General features: G+C 49.9%; 2 protein-coding genes across 6 annotated transcripts; both read right to left on the reverse strand.

The window, feature by feature from the left end:
- Window positions 1–2,147: 2,147 nt before the first annotated feature.
- Window positions 2,148–9,774, reverse strand: Ssh3 (slingshot protein phosphatase 3). 4 transcript variants are annotated; one of them, XM_076914874.1, is made up of 14 exons: window positions 9,510–9,774; window positions 9,039–9,076; window positions 8,240–8,471; window positions 6,990–7,108; window positions 6,843–6,914; window positions 6,574–6,639; window positions 6,277–6,465; window positions 6,087–6,192; window positions 5,767–5,895; window positions 5,604–5,650; window positions 4,799–4,945; window positions 4,396–4,596; window positions 4,032–4,305; window positions 2,148–3,083 (listed from the first exon to the last, which is right to left on the reverse strand). In XM_076914874.1, the coding sequence occupies exons 1-14, from the start codon at window positions 9,573–9,575 to the stop codon at window positions 2,805–2,807; spliced, it is 1,965 nt and encodes a 654-aa protein (XP_076770989.1). In that variant the 5' UTR covers window positions 9,576–9,774; the 3' UTR covers window positions 2,148–2,804. The 4 variants fall into 4 exon arrangements, with proteins under 4 accessions (XP_076770989.1, XP_076770986.1, XP_034375371.1 ...); XM_076914871.1 differs by having other exon boundaries at window positions 9,039–9,079; window positions 9,510–9,773; XM_034519480.2 differs by having other exon boundaries at window positions 6,087–6,180; window positions 9,510–9,770.
- Window positions 9,775–10,710: 936 nt separating this feature from the next.
- Window positions 10,711–24,772, reverse strand: Ankrd13d (ankyrin repeat domain 13D). Of its 2 annotated transcripts, none has more exons than XM_034490835.2 (15): window positions 22,214–24,772; window positions 21,507–21,642; window positions 21,266–21,390; window positions 20,502–20,547; window positions 20,276–20,419; window positions 19,851–20,040; window positions 14,146–14,212; window positions 13,641–13,722; window positions 13,380–13,441; window positions 13,153–13,283; window positions 11,982–12,139; window positions 11,759–11,875; window positions 11,500–11,663; window positions 11,328–11,419; window positions 10,711–11,085 (listed from the first exon to the last, which is right to left on the reverse strand). In XM_034490835.2, exons 1-15 carry the CDS (start codon window positions 22,301–22,303, stop codon window positions 10,872–10,874), a joined length of 1,818 nt encoding a protein of 605 aa, XP_034346726.1. In that variant the 5' UTR covers window positions 22,304–24,772; the 3' UTR covers window positions 10,711–10,871. The 2 variants fall into 2 exon arrangements, with proteins under 2 accessions (XP_034346726.1, XP_076771015.1); XM_076914900.1 differs by having other exon boundaries at window positions 21,266–21,382; window positions 22,214–22,858.
- Window positions 24,773–24,817: the final 45 nt, after the last annotated feature.

A 24,817-nucleotide genomic window follows, 5' to 3' on the forward strand; every position in this document is an offset into this window, starting at 1 on the left:
CCTACAGATTTAATAGCAAATGAAATATTTTTGTAAACAAAAATACAGATAAAAGTGCTTAGTGAAATTTGCTTGGAATGGGGTTTTTAAAAATGTAAACAGACTGTTCATCATAATGCAGAGGCAGGCAGAACTGAGTTTCAGGCCCACCAGTCTGCAGAGTAGGTTCCAGGATAGCCAGGGTTACAAAAAGAAACCCTGTCTCAAAAACATAGAATAACTTAAAATGATTTTAAAGTTTTCTATAGAACGTTAATATGCTGTTGTCTAGGGCCAGCGAGAGGGCTCAGGGGGTAAAGGCGCCTGCCACCAAGCCTGACTACCTAGGTTTGATCCCTGGAACCTACATGTTGGAAGGGGAGATCTGACTCCCTCCAGTTGTTCTCTTGGCCTCCACACACAAGTGGTGGCAGATATGTACGCATGCACACACACGGTATAAAATTATAATTAAAAAATATAAAGGTTATTACCTACATTTCAAAAGAATACACACACTAGTGTATTTGGCTTCATAACCATAAAGCATCTTTGGGGAGCCTCAGTAGCTAGGATAGCCATTGCCTATGAAGCCGGGGGTGAGGCTCTAAAGGGTAGGACAGAGGCTGAATTCTTGTTTTATGTTAAGGTCTTCAGCGATTTGTTTAAGCTTTGTATCACATATCTTAGTTATTTGCAAATACTTTCCTTTCCAGTCTTTGTTTTCTCCAATGCTGAACCCTTATTTCTTAGGGCCCTTGTGGGTAGCGGTTGTAAAGAGAGGAGTTCATGACTGCATCCCTGCTTTTTAAGCTGAGCAAGCAGCAGGAAGCAAAACTGCTTGACACTGCTGATCTCACCAGCCTTCAGCACTAGGGTCAGCAGTCTGACGTGAGTCCTGGTTAGCTGTGGAGGGAAGGCAGCCCCAGATTTGCTCAGTAATGGACAGAGCTGCCCTACCTCTCCTCTGACCCCATGCAAACCACGCAAACTGATTCCGGAGAGCACTCAGAAGCTGAGCTCTAGCTGCGTGTAAATGACCCACATTTCTTTAAAACAAAAACCAAAGAGAAAGGGGTGCTTATGGTTTCCCAGTTTTGCTTTGTTTTACAAAAAAAGAAACCAGACTTTTGAGTGCAGGGAAGTGATGGAGCCAGGGCTAGGGCCCACAGTTCCCCTCCCAGAGACACCCAGCTCCTCTCCACTTTAGGGTGAGGATAGGCCCGGGAATTACCCCAAGGGTTTGGGAAAGACATTGGCACGAAACTGGATGTACTGTGATATTCATGTCTGGTGTCTGTTCCTCTCAGGACTGCATTAAGGGAAGCACAGAGCACTTACTCCAGATCCGTGTAGTATGTCACAGCGTCATAGACAGAGCACACGCACACCAGATCTGTGTAGCATGTCACCGTGTCATAGACAGAGCACAGTCTTGTTACTAGGATGAACAGGTCAACGGTGGGAGCACTAATTCTCTGATTTTTTTTTTATTTTTAGACAAGGTCTTACTGTGTAGCCCTGGGTGTCCTCAACCTCCCCATGTAGCCTAGGCTGGCCTCTAGCTCACAGAGGTTTGCCTCCAAAGGGCAGGGATTAGAGGCCTGTGCCCCTATGCCTTACCCACTAAGTGCTCTTACAAGCTGAAATAAGCAGAAGCCCTAGGTGGGTGGGATCACTAAGCAGCTGTTTTCCCTGATGACTTTGGGCTGCCTTTGAAAATCAGGCTTTCTTGCAGTGTAGCAGGAAGGTGATTCTTAGAACACAAAATATAAAGTATGCTCAAGACTAGCATCAAATGTCCAAAAGGGAGCCTTTAAGGATAGGCTTGGTCTCTTATCCAGGTTGGCAGTAACAGCTTCTATGCCCTCATTAACTCCCTTTAGCTGTCCCAGCAGAACCAAAACCCTGCTCCCATACAAGGTTGTTCCCCTGGACCTGTTGATGGGTAGGATGGGCTAACATTTATACAGGCCTTGCCCTAAAGATAAGAAGATAGCACTGGCTACCTCTTTCCCTCCCCCAACACACCATTCAACCAAAACAGGTCTGTCACAGGACACCCAAGAGACATGAGAAGCTGGAGGGGCCAGTACAGGCTAAGTGTGGTGTGTAAACAGAGAAGAGTCTAACTGAACCACAGATGGCTTTGTCATAAATGGAAGACATTTAATATGAAAATGTCTTTTATTTCTCAATACAAAGCCAGATACTATAGGACTATGAAAAACTTGACTGGCCAGAGATCTTCAAGAACAAGAAAACTCTCTTTTTATCTCAATGCCCTGTGACCCAGTGAGGGGCATGGGAGAACTGAGGGCAGCAGCAGAGATTCTGTTCAGTTGCGTGGGTGTGTGTGTGACCTGTGAGCCCCCTCAGAGCCTGTGGGACTGGGAGCTGAAAGTGCTGTCTGCCTTTGTGGCCACTGGTTCCCTGGCCTAGCTGCCTGTAGGACTGCAGTAGGAGAGAGTAGAAGAAACAGGGTGGAATGGCCAGAAGTTGAGAGCAAGGGAAACATGAACTAGAAAAACCACCCTAAAAATTTCTGGTTTTAATTTCATGGCTGCACAAAGTGTTAAAGAGTGAGTGTAAAATGAAACTAGGGTATTATTACCCTTAAAGGCACCTTGAATGGCTCTAACTCATACCCTATGTAGAAAAAGCCCTTAACCATGGGTCTGAGACCAAAGGCTGCAGGAAGTGACAGGGTCTGAGGACTGCTGGGAAGGAGCTCTAGGGAGTGTGCAGGCCCATGGGTGCAAAGGACGCTCATCAGTGGGGCTGTGACCAGCTGTCTAGTGTCTAGGGGGATATAGTATAAGGGCTTAGGCTTTGTCCTCCTCCCTGCTGTCATCTACACTGGCCTGCCTCATCACCTTCCGGAGCCTAGGTGTAGAAGACATACCAGGCTCCCTCTGTTCTTGCCCTTGCCCCTGCTCCTGGATGGCCCGTGTCCTGCTGGCCACCAGGGCAGCACTATGAAGGGCAACCACAGACTGGCGAGACTTCAGGGCAGGCCAAGGCCCCTTGCGGACCCGCTGGCCACCTTTGGTTCTTGAAAGGTGAGAGAAGGGATGAAGAGGCTCTTCATCTGAAGAGAAAACCTAGGTGGGAGAGGAAAGAGAGGCACAGGAAATGGGTAGGTGCAGACTTCCCAAGGGAAACCTGCATCCCTCCTGTTCCTTGGCCTGGCCTGTCTGAGCTGTCTTCTAGTCTCTAGAAGCCTGACTGTAACACCTTCTCTTATCACCCCTCTGCCTTTGCACATCCAATCCAGTGAGCCACAGCTGAAACCTTGCCAGGGGCCAGGCCCTGAAAAGAGCTCTGCGAAACCTGTGTCTTGTGCCTCATAGGACACTTGCCTTCGACAGTAACCACCATTAGCCCCACACCTCCTATTGGCCTATACCCAGCACTTAAAATGTTCTGTTGCATCGACTCCTTTTGGGCTAGCCATGTGACCTCATGTCACATGTGGGGCCTAGCTTCCTCTGGCAAGGGCCAGCTTCCTGTCCTAGCTTGTGCCCAACAGCCCTGAGCATACAACATGCTTTTCACGTAGTCAGTAGGTGGGCTGTGTCAGTCCAAGGGCTCCTTTCTGTGCTGTCCTTTGCTCTGTGACTCCTCAGCTTCAGGAGTGTTGTCTTACCCATCCTCTCTAGTGCAGGATGCTCCTCCACCTATCTCTGGCAGCACAGCTCATGGTCTGGGGAGGATGCTCACTCCAGAACTAGAAGCCAAGCTCCTTAGGAAATGAGCCAGTTTGTTAGGCTGGGACTGCACTGTCCCTTGTTCCTAGTCAGACCTGCAACTGTCTAGACCCTAGAACTACTGCTCTTGTCTAGCCTGAGGTAAAAGGGAAGATCCTGAAGGTGGTCCCCATCCTCAGCTACTCAGGACAGTCTTGAGTGGCCTTGTGCAGAAAGGTGGTCAGTGTGCACGGAGCGAGACAATACCCCACTGTGAGGGCCTATCAGCCTAAGTCAGGCTTGTTTGGTCCCACATTCTCTTTTGCAAGGCTACTGCAGGCAGAGCTTCCCAGCCAGACTCACTTCTGGCAGGTCTCCAGCCTCTGGGGTACTCTCTGGCTCTGAGGAGGGCTCCAGGAGACTGATGGAGCGCATGACCCCTCGGAGGTTGATACGGGGCCGCAGTCCAAGCTCTTCTTTTGGGGTTTCCTGGCTTCCTTCCAGGTCCATAACCATCACCTCCCCACTGCCCCCTGGTTCTGGTGGAAGAGGTGGCGATGGTGTAGAAACTTCAGGTGCCAGGGGCTCCTCTGGGGAGACCACACCCACTTTCTGCTCCCAGACATGGCTCTGCCGGCTGTGAGGAGGTGGCTCTGAGTCAGCTTTGAGTGACACAGCAGCCAACCCTCAGTATACACAACACCTCCCTTGTCCCCTCCCCCTATACCTGGCAGTCAGAATGCCCTGGTAGGTCTGTAGCTGGCGCAGGAAGCCAGGATTGGGGCGTACAATGGGCCGGAGCTCCTGCACGTGGATCAGGGCTTGTTCCAGGCCCCAGCCATACTGTTTCATGGCATAGGCCAATACCGTGGCAGCAGAACGGCTGACACCCATCTTACAGTGGACTAGCACCCGAGTGCCCTGTAGTCTATGGAGGTGGGATATGGTCAGTCCATTCCCTTTCAACCCCAGTAGCCTGTAGACTGGGAAGGGGCAAGTGAGGGCTTAGGACCCTGCAGTGAGAAGGAAGTGAGGATAGAGAGGGCAATGAAGGAAACAGGGCAAGATGGGCAGGAGTTGGGGCTTAATTATATGTGGGCTGGGACAGCAGAAGCTGGGAGTAAGCCAACCTGGCTTCCTCAATGAATTGATGTGTCTCCTTCCAGTGGGGCAGCAGCTGTGCTGATTCCTCATCCCAGACACGTACATTGTGATAGGTGAAGCGCTCAGGGAAGAAGTTGTCAATCTCCCGGGCCATGTTCAGGATATGACTTACCCTGTACCAGAGGGTCCAAAACCAGACTGTTGTGGCAAAAGAACCAGGCTCCCTGGCCATTTCTGTTGGGTTCTTGGTTCTGAGAGTCAGGGGATGGCAACACTTGGAGGATAAAGAGACCTGTGCCAGCCATCAGCTGATTAACATTGGGCGCATGTTGTTTGACTCTGTTGGGCATGAATTTCCCTGATGAGGAGTCAATGCTAACTCTCTTCCATGACTCTGGTTTCAGTTAGATTTCAAGCTAAGCTGAGATGAGGGAGCTCTCAGCAGCAGATTATAAAGACTTCAGCAGGTCTCTCAGAAGCCCATGGTAGAGGGGTAACAGGTACCTTTGAGAAGGGCAACCACATCCCTATGAGAAGAAGGCATTTCCTTCTGCCTGAAGAGGTGACCAGGAACCTCTTCAGCTTGGCAAGTGCCCACACCATCTCTCATCTTGGCACAGTTGAGACCTTATTTCTACACTACAGTGTATGGTTAGTGAGGCAGATGACCTTGGAGCCCATGTGAAAACAGCATCCCCAGGAGTGGGTTAAAAACAGAAACAGCGAAACAGTGGTGCTGGGGACAATCTAACATTCCAAACATTGGTCAGGCCACCCCACAGGAAGGAAGGCTGAGAGAACAAGTGGCAGTCCCAAGGCTGGGAACCCTACCTGTTTCTCTCAAGTTCCTCCAGGTTGGCAGCATTCCACTCAGAGCCCTGCAGAGTGAGAGTGGACAGAAGCACCAGGCTCCAATGACTTGCCTCTAGCTAGAGGACCTGTCATAGCAGCTGCATTGATGATCTGGACCCTACCTCCTACAGCCTATACTCACCAAGTAGAGGTGGGGGAAGATGCGGGAGGCACGGTCTTGCTGGGCCATGAGCAGCAACATCTGGTTGTCAATAAAGTCACGGTACTGCTGGAGAGGGCATCCCAGACGCAGCTCCAGGGCCTGACGGATCTACAGGGGTTGGGGAGTGGTGTCAGGCAAGAGAAGAGGGTCCACTGTGAAGCCTCAGAGGGTAGTACCCTGACCCATCTACAGAGAGCTGAAGTCAGGATTGGGAATGGCTTAGTGATAGAGGAAAGCTAGGTGAGAAAGACCCCAAGGAAAAGTGAGTCTCAGGCTCTGGGCCCAGCCACCCTGCCCACCTCTTTAGAAGTAACACTGTCCAAGTCACTAGTGTCCAACACCTGCCACAATTCAGCCAGGATCGCCTGCTCCATCTGCTCCTGCTCTGAGGCCCTGGTGGTGATCCTTTAGTTAAGAGGCCATTTCACTGAGGCACCACTGCCTCCTCCTTCCCTCCTCCCCAACCCCCACCCCACCCCCAGCACTGACTGTCCAGGCTCAGCATTAGGTGGGCGAAAGGACTCCAGGTCAGACATAGCCATCCACTCATTGAGGCAACCCTGGTCAGAGTTCAGTTTCTCCTGGTAGTGAGTGGCCCAGGCAAGAGCACTGCCACCAGGTACAAGGCCACTTCCTAGAGCCACCTCACATGCTTGGTGCAATACCTGCAGTGTGGCCCTGGGACAAGAAAGAGGGGCTAAGTCACAAAGTCCTACTTGGTTCCCTCTCCTGAGCCTGGCTGCCATCTAAGAGGCTGGCCCAAGGCTAGGCTTCTGCGGCACTTACCACATGGTCTGAATAGAGACAGGCTTGAAGATTCGGCTCTGACCACCAGATGTCACACTGAAGCCCCTGCAGGAGACCCAGGGAGGGTGGAACCAAATACCAGGCTCTCAGAGAACCTGTTCATTTGCCAGATGTGGAGATGCTGAGGCCCAGAGTTAGGTGACTTGCCCAAGATCATATAATATAAGAAAGTAGGTCCCAGATCTAGCTCTAGTGTTCAGTGCTTGCCACCCCATTCTCCTTTCTCCCCTCCTGTTGCCACTTCTTACCCATCGCCGTCCAGGTACACCTGGGTATCACTCCAGAGGGGCAAGACCAGGCCCAGGGTGCAACTGTGGGAACTGGCAGGGGACAGGAGAGCCATTGTCCCTCAGCACCTCACAGCCTTGGCCCAACCCATTTCTCCCTTCTCCTACCTGCTGTCAGGGAAGTCCACCCCAAGAAGGATGGTCTCCGCCTCACTCAGACCCTCTCCTGTGGATACTACCAGCAGGTAGCGAAGTCTTGGGGGTCGGGCTGCCTCCAGCTGAGCTGCCTGGAAAGATGGAAGAAGCCCTGAATTATAGGGGCTCCTGGATCTGCTCCTTCACTTCCTCATGGACACATCTTGCACCTTGCCAGCCCCTGTACCACCAATTCCCAGAATCCAGTGGCTACTTGAAAATACAGTGATACTCAATTTTTGTAATTTGTGGCTCAACAAACTGTCTTTTGAAGTTTGACTCCCAAAACTGTGCTACCTACTGGTAGCATCCACAGGAGAGGGTCTGAGTGAGGAGGAGACCATCTTTCTTGGGGTCTTCAAAACACAATTGAATTGAGGGTCCTCTGGAGGAGCAGCCAGGACTCTAACCCCGAGCCAGCTCTTCAGCTCTGCTACTTGCCAATATTTTATTTGAGAAATGCCTTTTGCCACAGATTAATAAAAATAAAAACTTAATCTTTGTTTTTGTGGTACTAGGAATTGGATGTAGGGCCTCACACATGCTAGAAGGATTCCATCTTATAATGGGTTAGAACAACAGTCCTGGGGTTGGAAAGATGGCTCAGTGGTTAAGAGCACTGGCCGATCTTCCAGAGGACCTAGGTTCAACTCCCAGCACCCACATGGCAGCTCACACTAGTCTGTAATTCCAGTTCCAAAGCTTCTGACATGCAGAACACCAATGCACATAGGAAAAAAATTAAAAAAAAAAAAAAGCAAACAACAAAAACCTAACACTTCTGTTCTAAAGAGCTTCACCAAAGCTTGCATCTTCTTTTTCATACTTTGCTGCCAACAACAAGTGTCTGCCTCCACACACTTTCTGGAGCTGGCCCCTAGGCTCCAGCAGACCCCAGACTTCCTTGGGTGCTCTGTTTGCCTGACTGGCACACAGCTGCCAAGGGGTGCTACACAACCCTGGGAGTGTGAGTCCATCTCTGGGCAACTCACTAATATCAATAGAGGCCTCCCTCATATAACCCCCACCTCTTGGCTTACACAGGACAAACCTTCCTTGTCCTTTCCCAGCCCTCCAGAGACAGATAAGGCCCTTGCCCTGCTAAGATGTCTCTAGATGAAGTGGCAGAGTTGTCAGGGTTTGGTAACCCCCCTCCAAACTGGGTGGCCCCTAATCTCCCAGCATTGTTCTTAGATAGATGCAAGCTCTGGATGGTTCCTTACCAGGCGGATATCATCCTGTGGTCTCAGCAGCTCCACCATAAGGTGCAGGTGCTGCTCTTGTACTTGTTTCCAGGGACTCTGGAATCCTTGCCCGTTGTCAGTCTGGTCCTCAGTGGGCTGCTCCTCGCCCGAGGGTTCCTCCATTGGCTCAGAGTCAGCCTCAGCTGCATCATTACTGTCCCCTCCATCCCGAAGTCCCAGGACAGCCCCTCGGAGCACCGCAAAACTCTGCCTGGCAGAGTGATGGGGAAATGGCTCAGGCCATAGGTTTTCAAATTTTAGCAAGGGTAAGTCCCCTGGATTGCTGAAATGGGTTGCTGGCCTGCTCTCCAGAGTCAGATGAGCTGGAGTGAGGCACAGTTTGCATTTTTTTTTTAACCAGGACCCTGATAGTGGTAGGCACCCAGAGCCAGCCTTGGGCTCACAAGCTCCTTCTCACCTTGTTTTGCACCTTTGGGATGTGTCCCTTTTCTGGGTGGGCTCGGATGCTATAAACTTGCTTAAGCACCTATACTTCTTCCTGCCTTTGGTCCTGGGATCACTGGCTCGAGCCAAGGTCCGGGTAATGTGTGAAAGCATCCACTGACCAGGGCCAAGTTAGCCCTGCTGGTTCTTCCACAAGCCAGACATATGATGTTTGCCAGCTCCACCCACAGCATCTGGCTCCCACCTAAGCATGAGTTTATCTGACAATACTTCATTCAGTGAGTCCTGGGTCTAAGCAAGACATTTGGAGTCCACAATGGCAGCCGCTAGTCCACAGGCTCTAAGGAAGCATGTGTCAGGAGAAGGGACTCACCTGCGCTGGAGCCGGCCTCTCCGCCTTACCACTCGCTCCTGCTGAGAAAGCAGCCCCGGGATAGAGTAAGAGAGCAGCTTCCAGGACAGGAAGCGCCCCACAGCCTCTCCTCTTCCTACAAGAGAGCGCTAGGTGGAAAAGAAATCTCTTCCCTCTGAAGCCGCTACCCTCCAACAAGGCTCCAGAGAAATCCCGGCCTAAGTCCAGGCACAGCAGTGCTGCAAGGAGAGGGGGTTGCAGAGTGTGGGAGGTATTTGAACAGATCTGGGCCTCAACAGACCCGGCCGGTTCTAGGACTCTGCATCTACCTAGGTCGAGCTCCTGAGAGCCTCAGGACCTCCTAAGTGCCCTAAAAACGTGCAACTCAAGGTCCCCCTCCGCCTATTCCCAGGCGGCTGCTAGGGGCAGAACGTACTCCCTCAGGCCTAGCTGGCAGTCAACTGCAAGAGCGTAAAACCAAGCTAAACTCACCGTGGGTCCCACAGGCGTGGAGTGGCCACTTGCCGGCGGCGAGCGACTCACTGTGACCAGCGCCATAAGGCAGGAAGGCCCGGAACACCTGAGCGAGCACAGGCACGACCCCTCCCACAGCCCTACGGTCAGTCCCTGCCTTCACACAACCAGGAAGAAGAGATTGGAGCCACTAGGGCCTGGCACCTCCTCGGGAGCGGCCCTTAAAGGGCCCGACTCATGACCAATCTGGCCGCATAGAGCCGGTACCGAGCGACAGCAGCCCCGCCCCTGCGGTCTCGGTTCAGCTCGCCCCGCCCCATCCCCACTGGAGGCGTGGTCGAGGGCGTGGCGCAGGTGAGGCGTCCAGACTTCATTTTCTCTCCCAGCTTTGGTAGCTTTGTCCACAGGAGGCTTCCAACACTCCTTGCTGCACCCAATAAGACTTGGACCCCCACTATTTGGCTTATGCTATGGTTTTCTGGAAAGGAAGGAGCAAGGGCAAAAGAGGTCTTTTTTGTTTTTGTTTTGAGACAGGGTCTCACTATATAGGCCTGGAACTCATTATGTAGACCAAGTTGCCTAAATTCAAAGACCCACCTGTCTCTGCCTTCAAAGCGCTAGAATTAAAGACATGTGCCACCATACCTGGGAGGGACTGGGTCTTAAATCTACCATCCCATTCCAAACTTGTTCTCTTTTCTGCTCAGCTGTCATTCCTCTACTCTGAGGAGATCTGGGAGACCAGAGACTTTTTTGGGTCTTAGCAATAGTCCCCCAAACCTGTATGGATTTCAGGTTCACCCTAGTGGTGACCAGGACCGGGCTGAGCCCCTTCCCCAGCTACCATGTTGGGGAAGTGACTTACTTAAAGTTTCACTCTGGTAGAAAATATTTGAAACGGTAGGAACCTGTGCCTGAGCTGCAGAGATCAGATCAGGGTAGGAGCTTTCTCCAGTAGGTAGAATAGGAAGACCCAGCCTTTTCCTCTCTCCAGCTGGAGTATGGACATCAGGTGGCAGGCAGAACCTGGGGTTGGGGTAGCATCCAGGGAAATTTCAGAATCTCCAGAAACTCCTGCCCTGTGGCGAAGTGGTCTTATTTTATAGCTGTAGAAATGGAGGTTCCAAAGTTGCTCTGTGCCAGCTCTAGTGAGGACTATCCATCAATAAATCCCCCATCCAGTGTCCCCTTGGTTCCAGACCACAGAGGACAGCAAGCCTACTGCTGATGGTCTCTTTATTTCCACCGTAGTCTCACTGCTAGCCTACCTCCAGTGCCCCAGACCCCAAGCTCAGCAGCAGACAGTTTATAAATAAATAAATAAATTACAAAAACAGGCAGAAGGATTGACCCTGAGGAGCCATCCCAAGGCCAGGCATCTCAGTGCTCTGTGAGTGACAGCTGCAGAATCCGCTGTAAGTCTTCTTCCTCCTGCTGGCCCCGGCGCTCTAACTCCTCCTGTTCCCGTGAAGACAACTCCAGGGCCAGGCGAAGCTGCTCCTCAAAGCTTGGGGGTGCAGGGGATGGAGGTGTCTTCTGAGGAGATTCTGGACCCCTGGACTCTGTGGACAGCTGTAGGCTTTCCTGGAGGGCCCTTCAGGGTAAGGGTTGAGGGGAGAGTAGAACAATGAGAAGGCTTGGGGAGGAGCCAAGAGCTGCAATTTTGAGATCAAGGTATCAGGGAGAGAGACAAGCAGGCCTCTCTTGGCCCTTCCTGCTCCTCATGGTGAGCAGCATTTGTCATGTGAAGGACTGGAGCCCTTGGATCAAAACTCCCTGGCTTCCCACCCACCACCAGTCAGCCAAGGACCCACACACAGCTCCTGGGGGACTCACTGCTCCAGCTGAAGCTGCTCTTCAAACACTGTGACTCGTGGAGGAGGGTGAACACCAGGCCGTGTGTTGGTCAGGGCTTCCCACACAGTCACCTGCAGCAGCCAGAGCCCTGAACTGTCAACTCGGGCTTGTGGCTGTAGAGGCCATGACCCACCTTCCACTTGCATCCCACCTGCTCTGCCTCTGTGCCTGCCTCAAGCAGGCTCTGCTGGATGGCAAACTGCAGCAGGTCATCGTCCTCATCTCGAAGGGGTTCACTGCGCTCAGCACCCAGCACACTGTACCCCTCGGGCACATCAAACACAGCGGGGTCTACCTCACATGGAAAAGGGCTTCCTGGGCAGGGCAGCAGAAAGGTCATATTCAGCCTAAAGGCTGATCAGAGAGCTGCACTACCAGCTATGTATTGTCTCCTGTAGCTATAGTCATACCTGAAGCAGAAATGGCAGAACTGGGGTTGGGGACGCACACTGAGCTCACAGGCTCATCACAGCCACACAGGTTACTGAAGGTGATGCGGGCATTGAGCACATGGAAGAGGGGAATCTCTGAGGGAAGAGAGCCAGGCTTGAGCTGCTTGCACCCCTTCAGTAACCCCAAACCTGAGGAGGGCATCATGCCCAAGTCCTGGTTACCCCTTGGTTGCTCTCTCACCAATCTTGACAGGGAAGCCTGGTGGGAGGCGTAGAGTGATGAAATCCCGCAGCTTGGCAAAATGAGCGTTGCTGATGGCCATCAGGTCGATGATGGGTGTCACCTGGTCACCCAAGGACAGTGGGTGCTCCTCACTTAGCCACAGTGTTGCCTTGAATCTATCCAGCCACAATAGCAAGTGGGTTAGGGACACCCCCCTGCTGCCTCACCCTTTCTAGTCACCTGCCTGTGGTACCCTTCTCCCTGGTCTTCTCCTATTGACTGTTGCCCTCAGGGACTCAGCACTGGCTCTAAAGCCTGAGAGCCCCTCGTCCGTTCTGGTGCTGATGATGGCTTTGTGCCACACTTTGGAAATGCAGGAGGAGGGGCAGAGCCAGCCTGTGGGCTTCTCTCTGGGCCTTGCCCACAACCTGATCTTTGTCCTCTGTCCAAAACTAGTCAGCACTGTCCACTTGACTGTGCTGGACACACACACATGTACAAAAATGTGCTGTGCTTGAGTGTCAAGCATAGTCCAGGAGTTGGGAACTTTGGGGTTTAAGTCACCATCTTTAACAATGTCTGAGTAGAGGCACAGGAGGCTGCATGAAGTATGTTAGACCTGCTACAAGGACAAGGCATTGTCACCATGACTACATCCACTGTGACCATGCACATCGGGTTGACTTTTTGTTTTTCTGGAGAAGAAAACAGACTCCCAGAAGGGAAGATTATGTCCTTGTGATATAAGCCAGTGGACAGCAGAGCTATGGGCCCTTCCTACTCTGGCATGCTCTGGTCCCCGGCACACGCTCATTGAACAGAAAAACAAGTCAGGAATGGTGTAATGCCACTACTTGGATTGTTTGGAGTTGGAGATTAGCCTGAACTACATAATGAGTTCCAAGCCAGGGCTACAAAGTGGGACCCTGTATCATAAAGCCCAAAACAAATAAGCAAAAGCAAATACACTGGTGATATCCCCTGAGTATGACCAACTCCTGGGGCCCAGGTGCAAGCTAGGTTCTCAGACTGTGCTTAGAGAGATATGCTCTCACCCTTTGGAGCAAACTCAAGAGAGAAGCCTACTAAGTGAGTGGATCCCTCACTGTGACACACTCCATGCATGACAGGCTTCTGCCAGTGCTCAAGGTCCTCTAGTGGGACTCCCCGACTTTCCCCCAGACCTCACCTCTGCACTTTGCTAGACATCTCAATAGGGCGGCCAATGTTTCTTGATTCCAGGCTGAAGCTGGGGTCAAAGTACTCCTCAGCAGAAATGGCAGTAGGGTTGGTGGGGCTGGCTGCCTGCTGCACTGGCGCCTGAATGGACCCCCATGGCAGGAGTTAGTCCTCAGTGTGAAGATAAAGTGCCCCACCCACCCAGGCTTGCCCCAACCCTCCCCTAGCCAAGCTCACCGCAGTGTGGGAGGAGTGCTGCTGGGCCATCCCCAGAAAGGACTGGAATGGAGTCTTCCCCGCTGAGAAGAAGTAGTAGTGACCATAAGGGAACTTGAGGCTATTCCCCAAATTGTGTTCAGCCACTGCCTGCCTAGCAGCCTCCCACTGGGTGGCAGATTCTGGCAGGAAGGGGGAGGCCTCCCACCCTGCCTGGAGTTGTTGAACCCTGGCACCAGACCACAGGATGACTGGGCAGCAGGCAATCGCACCTGGGTTTACCTTTGTTCCTTAACTTGTCCTGATCAGAGAGGTGTTCTGTTCTTGTGCGTGTCACCAGCTCCACATTGGTGGCACTGTACACCTGGGGATGGAGGAGGGGGAGACATGGGGAACTCAGGGTTCAGAGCCCCATTCTTCACATTCAGCCTCGTCAGCCCAGGATCCAAGTTCTCCTGTTCCCAGAGACATACAAACTGTCCCCACATTAGAGCAGGTGGCAGGGTCTGAACCCCAGGAGTCGCTAACAGGGACATGCAGTTAGAGAGCCAAGAAAAACAAAACAAAACAAAACAAAACAAAACAAAACCAAACCCCACCCTTTATTTCATCTCAGAGCCTTGGGAGGGGTTAGCAGGGACTAGGACTCTGGGCCATAGAAATTCCCTTTGGTTGGTAAGGCTTCTGAGGTGAAAACTATTCCATCTCTCCCTCCACAGTAGAAGGGAGTGAAGAAGCTCAGCCCCTGGCCTATCCCCAAGTCCCCTAGCCCAGCAGCCTCTCCTGCCTTCGCCTCGTAGCCACTAATGGTCTCCATCTTCTCAGACCTCCATCCCCAGATACCACATTTGTTCCTGAAACAGACCAGACAGAAGTAGTGAACCAGTACCCTCCAATAAACAACAAAAGCCCTTTTACCTAGCTGGCTCTCTGACTACCCAGTGTCCCTTCCCACAGTGATACAGGGAGTGGACTAAAAGGGCTGGACAGCTAGAACATTTGCACAAGGGCCAAGGACCAGAGAGCAAGAGAAATTCTTTTTAGATTTTTTTTTTTTTTTTTTTTTGAGACTGGGTTTTCTTTGTGTAGCTCAGGATTGGCCTGCCTCTGCCTCCCTAGTTTCCAGATTAAAAGCGGGTGACAGCATACCTGCCTCTTAATTCTTAATTTTATTAGATATGATAATGGTGTTGTGGCCCAGTTAAAAACTGTCCATGAATGCAGAAGCATTTTTTAATTGAGATGATAAGATGTCTGGCATGATTTTGTTGTCTTGTTTCTCACTTTTGTTTGAGACAGGTCTATGTATCCTTGACTGTCCTGGAACTTACTATGTAGACCAGGCTGGTCTTGAACTCACAGAGATCCACCTGCCTCTGGCTCCCAAATGTGCATACATACACACAAAAATACAATAAAATAATAGTAATTTAGATGAAATAAACAAATTTCTTGTGAGGCCCAAACTACTGAAACTAACTTAAGAAGAACTAACTATAAGTAAGGCATTTGTAACCAGTGAGGAGACGGCTCTTTTCTCTTTACCATTGTCTACCCAGAGACAAAAGTGCAGGACTGAATAACGGCTTTGCCATAGAATTCTCCTAACCACTTAAAGATTTGTATCAAGTGATTTACCAACTCTTCTACAAAATGAATGACTAGGTAATAATTTTCACTTGGTGGGATGGTGGTGGTAGTGGCATACACCTTTAATCCCAGCACTTGGGAGGCAGAGGCAGGTGGATTTCTGAGTTCGAGGCCAGCCTGGTCTACAGAGTGAGTTCCAGGACAGCCAAGGCTATACAGAGAAACCCTGTCTCAAAAAAACCAAAAAAAAAAAAAAAAAAAAACAACAAAACCCCACAAAACCCCACAATGTTCTGCAGTTCCAGAGAACCTGAGTTTAATTCCCAGCAACCACATGGTAGCTCACAACCATCTGTAAAGGGATCTGATTTCCTTTTCTGGCATGCAGGTGTATGTGGAGACAGAATAGTCCTACATTTAAATAATTAAATACATAAATAAGTTTAAAAGATAATGTTTTTTTTCAACTCATGCTATCAAATTTTGCCACATATCAAGAGCAGACAAAGACATGAAGAGGAAACTGCGAATTCTGGATCTAGGTCAGCATTCTGGATTTAGGTCAGCAATAGAGTGCCTGCTTGGTGTGCATGTATACCAGCACAGGAAGAGAGAAATAAAAAAAAAAAATAAGAAAGGCAAGCAGGCTGGCTATAGACCAATATTTCTTAAAATATATAGACAAAATCCTCAGCAAATTATTAGCCAATAAATCCTTAGAACAGAACAGAACAGATGGAAAGAATTCTATACCACAATCAAGTAACATTATCCCAGGAATGCAAGGTTGGCTCAATATCAAAAGAATCAATATATGTAACAAATCATACAAGCAGAGATCGTTAGCTGTAAGGTGGTTTGGTGTAAGAGCCCACATAGGCTCATCTGCATGAATTAAGCACTTAGTCACCAGGGAGTGGCACTATCGATATGGCTTAGAATGATTAGGGAGTATGGCCTGGTTTGAGGAAGTGTGTCACTGGGGTGGGCTTTAAGGCTTCAAGAGCCCATGCCAGGACCAGTCTCTCACTCTGCTTCCAGATCAGGATGTAGCTCTCAGCTACGGTTCTAATGCCATGCTTGTGGCCATGCTGCCTGCCATGGTGGTGATGAACTAAACCTCTAAATCTGTAAGCCAGCCCCAATTTATTTTTTTATAGGAGCTGCAGTGACCATGGTGCCTTTTCACTGACTTTAAGACATGGTGGTACAGGGGATCAAACCCAGGGTCTTGTATATGCTAAGCATACATTTATTACTGAACTATAACCCCCACCTCCCAAAAGAAACTTCAAAGAAAAACATGTCATATTAATGAGGCACTGAACAAATCCAACACTTTCATAATATATATGTATGTATTCAACTTATTCAACAAATTAGAAACAAAAAGAAACTTCTTCATTTGATAAAGAGTATCCTCAGAACCTCATAATTAGTATTAGGTAATGATGAGACTGGGTATTTTTTTCTTTAGGCTGAGATGTCATGATTTTTTTTTTTTTTTGGTTTTTTTGAGACAGGGTTTCTCTGTGTAGCCCTGGCTGTCCTGGAATTCACTCTGTAGACCAGGCTGGCCTCGAACTCAGAAATCCCCCTGCCTCTGCCTCCCAAGTGCTGGGATTAAAGGCGTGAGCCACCACGCCTTTATTCTTGCCAAGATTCTGGCCACTTCTAATCAACGCTATACTGGGAGCCCTAGCTGGAAACCACAGGAAAGCAAAAGAAAGACATCTATATTCTTTATAGAAGAAAAACTATATCAATATCTTGCATAGTAAAAATACTGAGGCTGGAGACCTGGCTCCATGATAAGAGCACTTCCTTCTCTGCTACAGAGTGAGAATTTGGACTCTGGTACCCATATAAGGCAGCTACACATACCTGTTACTCCAGCATCAAAAATTCTGACAACCCCCCTCTGACCTCCTCAGGCAGTGCACACACATGGTGCACGTACATATGTAAGCAAACACTCATTCCAATAAAATCTTTTTTTAAAATGTTTACTAAATATCTAGTTGAAATGAGAACAGCAATGTTCCAGTATATGTGACCAATATAGAATTATATTTTTATATTCACAATGAAGAAATCCATATTCTAAAAATGAGAGGTTTGAGAGATGGCTGAGTGGTTAAGAGCACACATTTCTCTTTTAGAGGACAAGGTTCCATTTTAGTACCACATGGTGGTTTACAGCCATACTTGATTCCAGCTCCAGGGGATCCAACACCCTCTGACCTGCAAGGCTACTAGGCACACACACTGTGTGTGCACAACATTCATGCAAGCAAAATACTCTCACATAAAATAAAACATAGGCCGGGCAGTGGTGGCGCACGCCTTTAATCCCAGCACTTGGGAGGCAGAGGCAGGCGGATTTCTGAGTTCGAGGCCAGCCTGGTCTACAGAGTGAGTTCCAGGACAGCCAGGGATACACAGAAAAACCCTGTCTCAAAAAACAAAACAAAGAAACAAAAAATAATAAAAAAAAAAAAACCATATAATCTAATTTTTAAAAAATAATGGAACAGATAGAGGGTGGTGGCGCCCACCTTTGATCCCAGCACTTAGGAGGCAGACACAGGCAGTTCTCTGAGTTGGGGGCCAGCCTGATCTACAGAATGAGTTCTAGGACATCCATGACTACACAGAGAAAAGAGGAAAAAAAAAAAGCTGAGAAAATGGCTCAAGAAGAAAACTAAATCCCAAAGGGTGTCCTCCAACTTCCAAATATGTAAAATGGAATGCCTGTGTGCATCTCACACACACACACACACACGCCAAAACAAAATAGATGAATATTTTTTAAAAAGTACAAAAAATTATTACAAAACAAAAGTCATTAAGACACTGAAGGAAGCCAGGTGTGGTGAGGTGGCACACACGTTTAATCCCAGCATTCAAGAGGCAGAGGCAGGTGGAGCTCTGTGAGTTCTAGATCAATTTCATGTACAGAGTGAGCTCTAGGCCAGACAAGTGAAAACCTGTCTCTTAAACAAACAAACAAACAAACAACAACAAAACAAAACAAAAACAAAAAGAAGGAAAACTAAAAGATGACTTACAGAAATGCAAACAATAACTGCAAATCACATGATCAATTTCTTATAGTTAGAAAATATAAACAAAGCCATGTATGGCAGTCATGCCTGTAACCCTTGCACTCAGGAGACAGACTAAACTGCTACAAGTTTGAGGTCAGCTTGGTACTAAGAGTAAGATCCTGTATCAAAAAATAAAAACAACCCAAAAAGTAGAATGAATAAAGAATTCACCAGGCAATGTTGGAGCACCCCTTTTAATCCCAGCACTTGGGAGACAGAGGTGGTGGATCTGTGAGTTCGAGGTCAGCCTGGTCTACAGTTCCAGGACAGCCAGGGCTACATCTAGATATCTTGTCTTGAAAAACCAAAAAAGAGAGAGAACCAGACTTAAACATAAGGCACTAAAGAATTAGAATAGTATTTGTCAAAAATTAAAAATGAATAAAATGACCCAATTTGCACAAGAAAAAGTGCTCCACCTCATTAGTCATTAGAGAAATGCCCATCAAAGCCACAGTGAGGTGTGACATCCTATCCACACCTAGCTGGAGTACAGAAATCAAAGAATGGCTAGTCCAGGGCGCTGGGAAAGTGTGGAGGAAGAACTGGAACCATCACACATGGCTGGTAGTAAAGTAAAACGATCCGTGCCTGTTGGTAAACAGTCTGGTGCTTCATCAAACAAAACATACTGAGTTGTTACATGATCCAGCAGTTCCACTCAAAGCCTAGGGATGCATCCAGGAGAAATGAAGACACATGCTCACACCAAATTTATATAAAAGTATATAGTAAGATTATTCATAATAGACAAACGGCAGAAACCACCCAAAGTCTATTGATAGAAGGCAAGAGCATCTATCCTCGCTTTTGCAAGGGACTGGTGTCAATTCTCTGTACCTACGTGGTGGCTGGCTTACAGTCATCTATTTCACCAGTTCCAAGGGCTCTGATGCCCTCTTCTGGTCTCCTTGGGCACTGCAGGCACACTATGCATATAGATACATGCAGGCAAAACCCTCATACACATAAAATAAAATAAATAGATAAAAAAAAAAAAGAGCCGGGCAGTGGTGGCACACACCTTTAATCCCAGCAGTTGGGAGGCAGAGGCAGGCGGGGTATGTCCATACAATGCGTTCATTCAGCCATAAAAATAAATGAAGAGTTACGTGCTACAGTTACAGTTTGGATGAACCTTGAGAACATCATAAAGTGAAAGAAATCAATACACAGTGCTAGAGAGATGGCTCAGCAGTTCTTCCAGAGGTCCTGAGTTCAATTCCCAGCAACCACTTGGTGGCTCACAACCATCTGTAATGAGATCTGATGCCCTCTTTTGGTGTGTGTCTTAAGATAGCTAAAGTGTACTCATATATATAAAATAAACAAATCTTTTAAAAAAGAAATCCATAGAAAAAATAACATATTTGCAAATTACAAGTAGGGAGATCCTTAGCAACAGAGATCACTGGATATGTCCGGCTGGGTGAAGGGAGACTGCAGCTAAACAGTTACTTCTTGAGACAATACATTTTTTAAAAATTGTTGTGATGGCATATTTGTTAATAAGAACTATAGTAAATACCTGCACCCCAGTCTAAGCAGCCTCTAGCGATGTGGCAGTCAGCCTCCCATGGGTGTTAGGAACCTTAAGGATAGTACTTTTATCAATGGTGGTTTACACTGGGCATGATGACACATACCTATAAATGTACTCAGGATTTGAAGCAGGAGGGTCTCTGGTTCAAGACCAGCCTGGGCTACACAGTGAGACCCTAACTTTAAAAAACATGTGGGTTTTCTTATGTCTCCTCCATCCCTGCTCATAGTATACCAGGACCCGACTGACCTCTCAAAGGCTACATTGCGAGTGTCCAGGTGGGTGGAGACGATAGGAGAGGTGAGTCGGCTGGCCACATGCTCCTCACTGGGCCGCATGGCAGCCAGCAGCGCTTCTGGTTCATGCAGAGCTGGACCTAGTGTCTCTGTGTGTACCACCTGCCGGTCATGATCCACTTCCATCACCAAGGCTCCCGCCTCTGTCAGCCACAGGGGTGTCATAGGAGGGGACCATATTAGTGCCAGGGCCTACCAGTGAGCTCTCCTCAGCCAACTGTTACTAAGTAGATAAACCCTCAGCCCCTGGATCCCCCTCCACCCTCAGCTTCAGTCTCCACTTTCAGAAAGCACAGAGATAGGATATCGTCCTCACAAGTCACCAGGGAATCTGAGGGTGACAGAACATGTGTCCCTGCAGCTCACCCCAGAGCTCACCCTGACCCCTGAAGATGAAGCTCCTCCGGCCACGCTGCCAGGTCATATGCTCAAAGCCCAAGAGACTAGTGTCCACCCGCAGACTCTCACCCCGCTTCCACACACGGTACACATCGCTCGGGCACATCTTGGACACAAGAGGTACTGCAAGAAGTCTCAAAGTCATTGGGAATCTTCCCCAAATGGCCCACTCCAAGTATCTGGCAGCCAATTGAGCCCCACTCACCCCAGCTAGTGAACTCCCATTTCATTTCCACGTAGAAATCAGGGGCCTAAGAAAAACCAGAGCTGCCTGTTAGGACCAATGGCTAACCTGCTAGGCTGTGGGCCTCACAACACACTACTACTCTTTGGGAGCCCACAAATTCTGATGCACTGCTGTGGCCCAGCTATAGCCCCACTCCAAACAAACCATGCTAAGGAGAGAGCCCAAGTAGGCTCTAAAATGGTCAACACATAAAGAAGCTATAAGCACTGGGGGCCTGGAGCCAGTTTCAACATGGGCCACAGCCCACTGTGGGGCCCTACAAGGTCCTCTGTTTTTTGTGTCTCTGATTCCTTATCTGTAAGGGAGACACAATGATCTTTCCAGGCCTTCCTGAATGTGAGGACACATAACTGTGCCTCTGTCCTCTGTATGCTTAGGATGGAGTACACAGGACTAGGCATTCCAGGGTCCAGGCCATCTCCACCCAGTCACCCTTCTGAAAATTTACATCCTCTAGGAGACCCAAGGCCACCATTCTACCCAAGAGATTCCTGGTATCAGAGACCTTTAGTGATGGTAAATGTCTTCCTTCCAAAAGACCCAGTCTCATCAGCATAGGCCTGGGATCCTCTGTTTCTTATATGACCCTTGGCAGAGGTCTAGACACAGATGGTGGGAAAGCATACTGCACAACCTAGATACTCTTCCAAGGCCAGGTTTATCACAGGGAACAGGGTAGCCCCTGTTACAACACCCCACTTCTTTACCATACCCTACCATACCTGACGGAGTTTGTTGAGCAGTTCTGGAATGCCAGCCAACCTCTGTGTGGCCCTCTGGAAGTCCCGATACTGGAGTACCAACTGTACCATCTCAGGGTCTCCAGTGCTGACTGCCTCCTGCAGGACTGGAGATGATCAACTGCTGGGGAAGTCCTCTTATCGACCCCAGGCATGGTTACTTACTCCCATTCACCAACCTGGATGCTAGTCTCAAGGGAAGACCCTCTGCCCTGCATAGTACCTGCCCAGCCCTGATGGCTCTCTTTGCCCACGTTGGCATTATGTCGAAGGAGGACTCTCACAGACTCCAAGTTCCCCAAGGTCACAGCCAGCTCCAGGGGGGTTCGCCCTCGGGGGTCCTCCTGTTCAATGTCGTGCTAAGGGAGATGAGACACTCAATACAAGGCAAGAGAGCCAAAGCAAGGAGGTCACTGGATTGAAAAGGGCTAGAGTTACTATGGGAAACGAGAGTAACCAGGTCAGTGAGAAGATAGAGGGGTGGACTGGAGAGTGTCGGGGTAAAGGGGACAGAGAGGGCCAGTGGGAAGGAACTGCTCATTTCTCCTGCCCTCTGCCACCCACAGAGTTGAGGACCTGGTGGCAGAGTCTAGCGAGACAGATTCAGGCTAGGGATGTTGAGAGTTTAGGCCAGCTTGAGGACTAGAACAAGGCTCTTGTCTTCATTCTAGCTCAGAGGTGATGAGGGTGAATCCAGAGCTTAATGCAACACAAAGTGGGCAGAGAGCAGAGCAAGGCCCAACCAAGGAGATGCACTAACGCTCAAGCTCGAGGGCAGGTGACCAGGGATTTGGATAGAGCTGGACCTAAGTAGTCAGGATGCAGCTGCGGAGCACAGCAGGGGCAGGTGAGCTGCGGAGTGGATTCCGTACCTTGGCACCGGGGCTTACGGGGGAAACAAACCGGATCGGATCCCCTGCAGGGCCTCACCTTGCGGCTGTGCAGTGCGGCCTCCAGTTCGCGGTGCCGGTTCGCCCAGACTAGCCGGTGCAGCGGGAAGGTGGGGCCCAGGCCGGCCATGCTGGGCCTCAGCACCGCATCCCGAGTGAACGGCCCAGCCCTTCTTGGCCTGTGCCTGGCACGTCCCCTGCGCCTCCACTCTGAGCCGCACCTCAGCTGCACCCGCCGCAGCCCCACGGACCCCTGGTAGGAGCCGCAGCTGCAAGAGCGAAGGCGGCAGAGAGGGCGGGGCGGGGGCCTGGGGGCGGGGCTACACGGAGTTAGGGCGTGGCGTCGGGCTCCGCGCCCCCTCGCCTCCTGTAGCTACGGCAACCACTGCAGGCCTGCGCGCTGGGGGCGGGCGGAGTCTGTGTGGGGTGCTGTCCAGTCTCCAGGGCAACCACACGCGCCCCAGGAACAGCCGGAACTTTATTTCGAAGCGCCAGGGTCGGTGGGGGCGTTCCGGAGGGCGGGGCATAGCTGCAGCTTCACCCGTGCCCGCAGGGGGCGCCCCAGGCTCTGGGGAGACCTCTTCTTAGTAGTCAGAAAGGTGAGGAAAGGCCGGGAGGGGAGTGGAGAGGCTCGGTGGCGCTGGCCCGGGTTGGTTGTTCTTGCAGGCCCCCGCCCACGATGTGTCCTTCCATCCAGCCCACTCCTGTGTTCCACCAGCACCGACTGGCCCTTTATAGGCAGGTGAGATGGGAAGTCTTAAATTCAGCCCTGCTAGGCTAGGCGCTTAGCTTCTGGAGATGGGCACCCAGAACCCCTAATGCTGACCAGTCAAAGCGTCTTTCCTGAGAATCTGCCTGGCCTTGATGTCTGGAAGACATCACACCATGAGCGGGGAACCCTCCAGCAGCACTGGAATCAGGAACAGGAATATTGGGGTTGGGGAACACAAGCTCAGCAGAAGCTAGGGCTTTCCTGGTTGGGAGATTGGCCTTGGTGCACACTACCACCACATGGGGCCATTTTGCAGAGGTGGCATTTTACTGCCAATAGGGAAGGAAGGAGAATTTCGAAACAAGGCTGGCACTTCCACCCAAACAGGAGCTAGGGTTCAGGCAGGCAGTCAGCTTAGTTGGGACCCCTGGTTATCTTCAGTCCCACCATGGGGTCTCTGATCCTGGTCTTGCTGGGTGGCGAGGTGGTAAACCAGACTTTCCAAACTGAGCCACTGGTTTCCCTATGTTTAAATTTTACATTTAATTAGTTAACCATACATTCGGGGGCTGGAGAGATGGCTCAGTGGTTAAGAACACTGACTCTTCTTCCAGAGGTCCTGAGTTCAATTCCTAGCAACCACATGGTGGCTCACAACCATCTGAAAAGTGATCAGATGCCCTCTTCTGGTGTTTCTGAAGACAGCTACAATGAACATATATACACAAAACAAATCTTTTTTAAAAAAAACATTAACCATACATTCATTCTTGTATGTGGGTCCTCATGAATATGGAGGTCAACAACCAGCTTTTGAGAGTTGGTTCTCTCCCACCCTTGAACTCAGGTTGTCGAGCTTGCCAGCAAACACCTTCATCGAGGGCTCCATCTCCCTATCTGTAAAATGTAGTGTGATAGAGAAAGGCCATCTAACTTGAGGCTCCCTTCCTGCCCTAGGATGCCCTCAACTCTGCAGCCGGATTGCCACCATGATCCCCTTTCTCATTGTGATCAGATGGCTTACAGTAGTCTGGGATCTAGGCTCCCCGCCTTGTGTGGTGTGGTCAGGTCATCTGTGATGGCTGGACTTTGGGAGGAGCTCAAGGCCCTGAGTCTCTGAAGGTGCAGAGCTTTGCAGTTTGTTCTGCTGCTCTCTGCTCTCATCAGACTGTTCCTCCCCACACATCTTCATCCTGGACCAAGCAGGCCTAGGACTTGCTGCAGTCGGGCATTTCTCCACCAGCCCTCACTGCTCTGACATTGACCCTTTTTTCCACATGGACCTCTCCTAGCTGACAGCTTGTCCACTCCCATTCTCCCACTGCTACACGGACGTTACTTCCAGGACACCTCTGGTTGTGGGTATTCCATGCTGCCCCATTAGAGTGTCAGAAGCCAAATCCAAATGCCTGTCCCTCTTCCTTCCAGACCAGCTGTGCTCTGGGCTATCTCACTTCTTTTTCATTGTTCTGTCTTTTGAGACAGGGTCTCACTAAGTACCCCTGACTGTCCTGGAACTCTCTGCATAGACCAGGCTAGCCCCAAACTCATAAATTCACCTGCCAGTGCCTCCCAAGTGCTGGGATTAAATGTGTGTTCTAGCATGCCCAACTGTACCTTACCGCTTGACTAACAACATGGCTTCCCTCATATGCTCCGTGTTCTCATTCCTAAGTGTGGCCTGGCCGACTACACTGTTCCCATTTTCTCCTCTCTGGCCTCTTCCACTTCTTCCTTCATGACCACCAATTACAAGGACATCTTCCCTGGACAGAAGCAATGGTTCTATCTCCCTACTTCTTGCAGTGACCAGCTATTTAGATTTAGAGACAGTTCTAATGATCTCAGCCTGCTCTAAAACTTGAGACCTAGCCAGACATGGTAGCAGACACTTTTTTTTTTTTTTTTTGGTTTTTGGTTTTTTTTCGAGAC

This window comes from Arvicanthis niloticus, chromosome 1, assembly GCF_011762505.2.
Source record: "Arvicanthis niloticus isolate mArvNil1 chromosome 1, mArvNil1.pat.X, whole genome shotgun sequence".
Classification (NCBI taxonomy): domain Eukaryota; kingdom Metazoa; phylum Chordata; class Mammalia; order Rodentia; family Muridae; genus Arvicanthis; species Arvicanthis niloticus.

Excerpts from the sequence above, each read along its gene's own strand:
- Ssh3 (XM_076914871.1), bottom strand. The coding sequence starts at position 9,575 with ATGGCGCTGGTCACAGTGAGTCGCTCGCCGCCGGCAAGTGGCCACTCC. Across the intron at positions 9,080-9,509 it reads CCACGCCTGTGGGACCCACG|CAGGAGCGAGTGGTAAGGCG; the intron begins GTGAGTTTAGCT and ends CTGCTTTCTCAG. Across the intron at positions 4,306-4,395 it reads CAGGGCATTCTGACTGCCAG|CCGGCAGAGCCATGTCTGGG; the intron begins GTATAGGGGGAG and ends ACCTCCTCACAG.
- Ankrd13d (XM_034490835.2), bottom strand. The coding sequence starts at position 22,303 with ATGGCCGGCCTGGGCCCCACCTTCCCGCTGCACCGGCTAGTCTGGGCG. Across the intron at positions 20,041-20,275 it reads CTTCATCTTCAGGGGTCAGG|AGGCGGGAGCCTTGGTGATG; the intron begins GTGAGCTCTGGG and ends TGTGGCTGACAG. Across the intron at positions 14,213-19,850 it reads CGCAATGTAGCCTTTGAGAG|GAACAAATGTGGTATCTGGG; the intron begins GTCAGTCGGGTC and ends GGTCTGTTTCAG.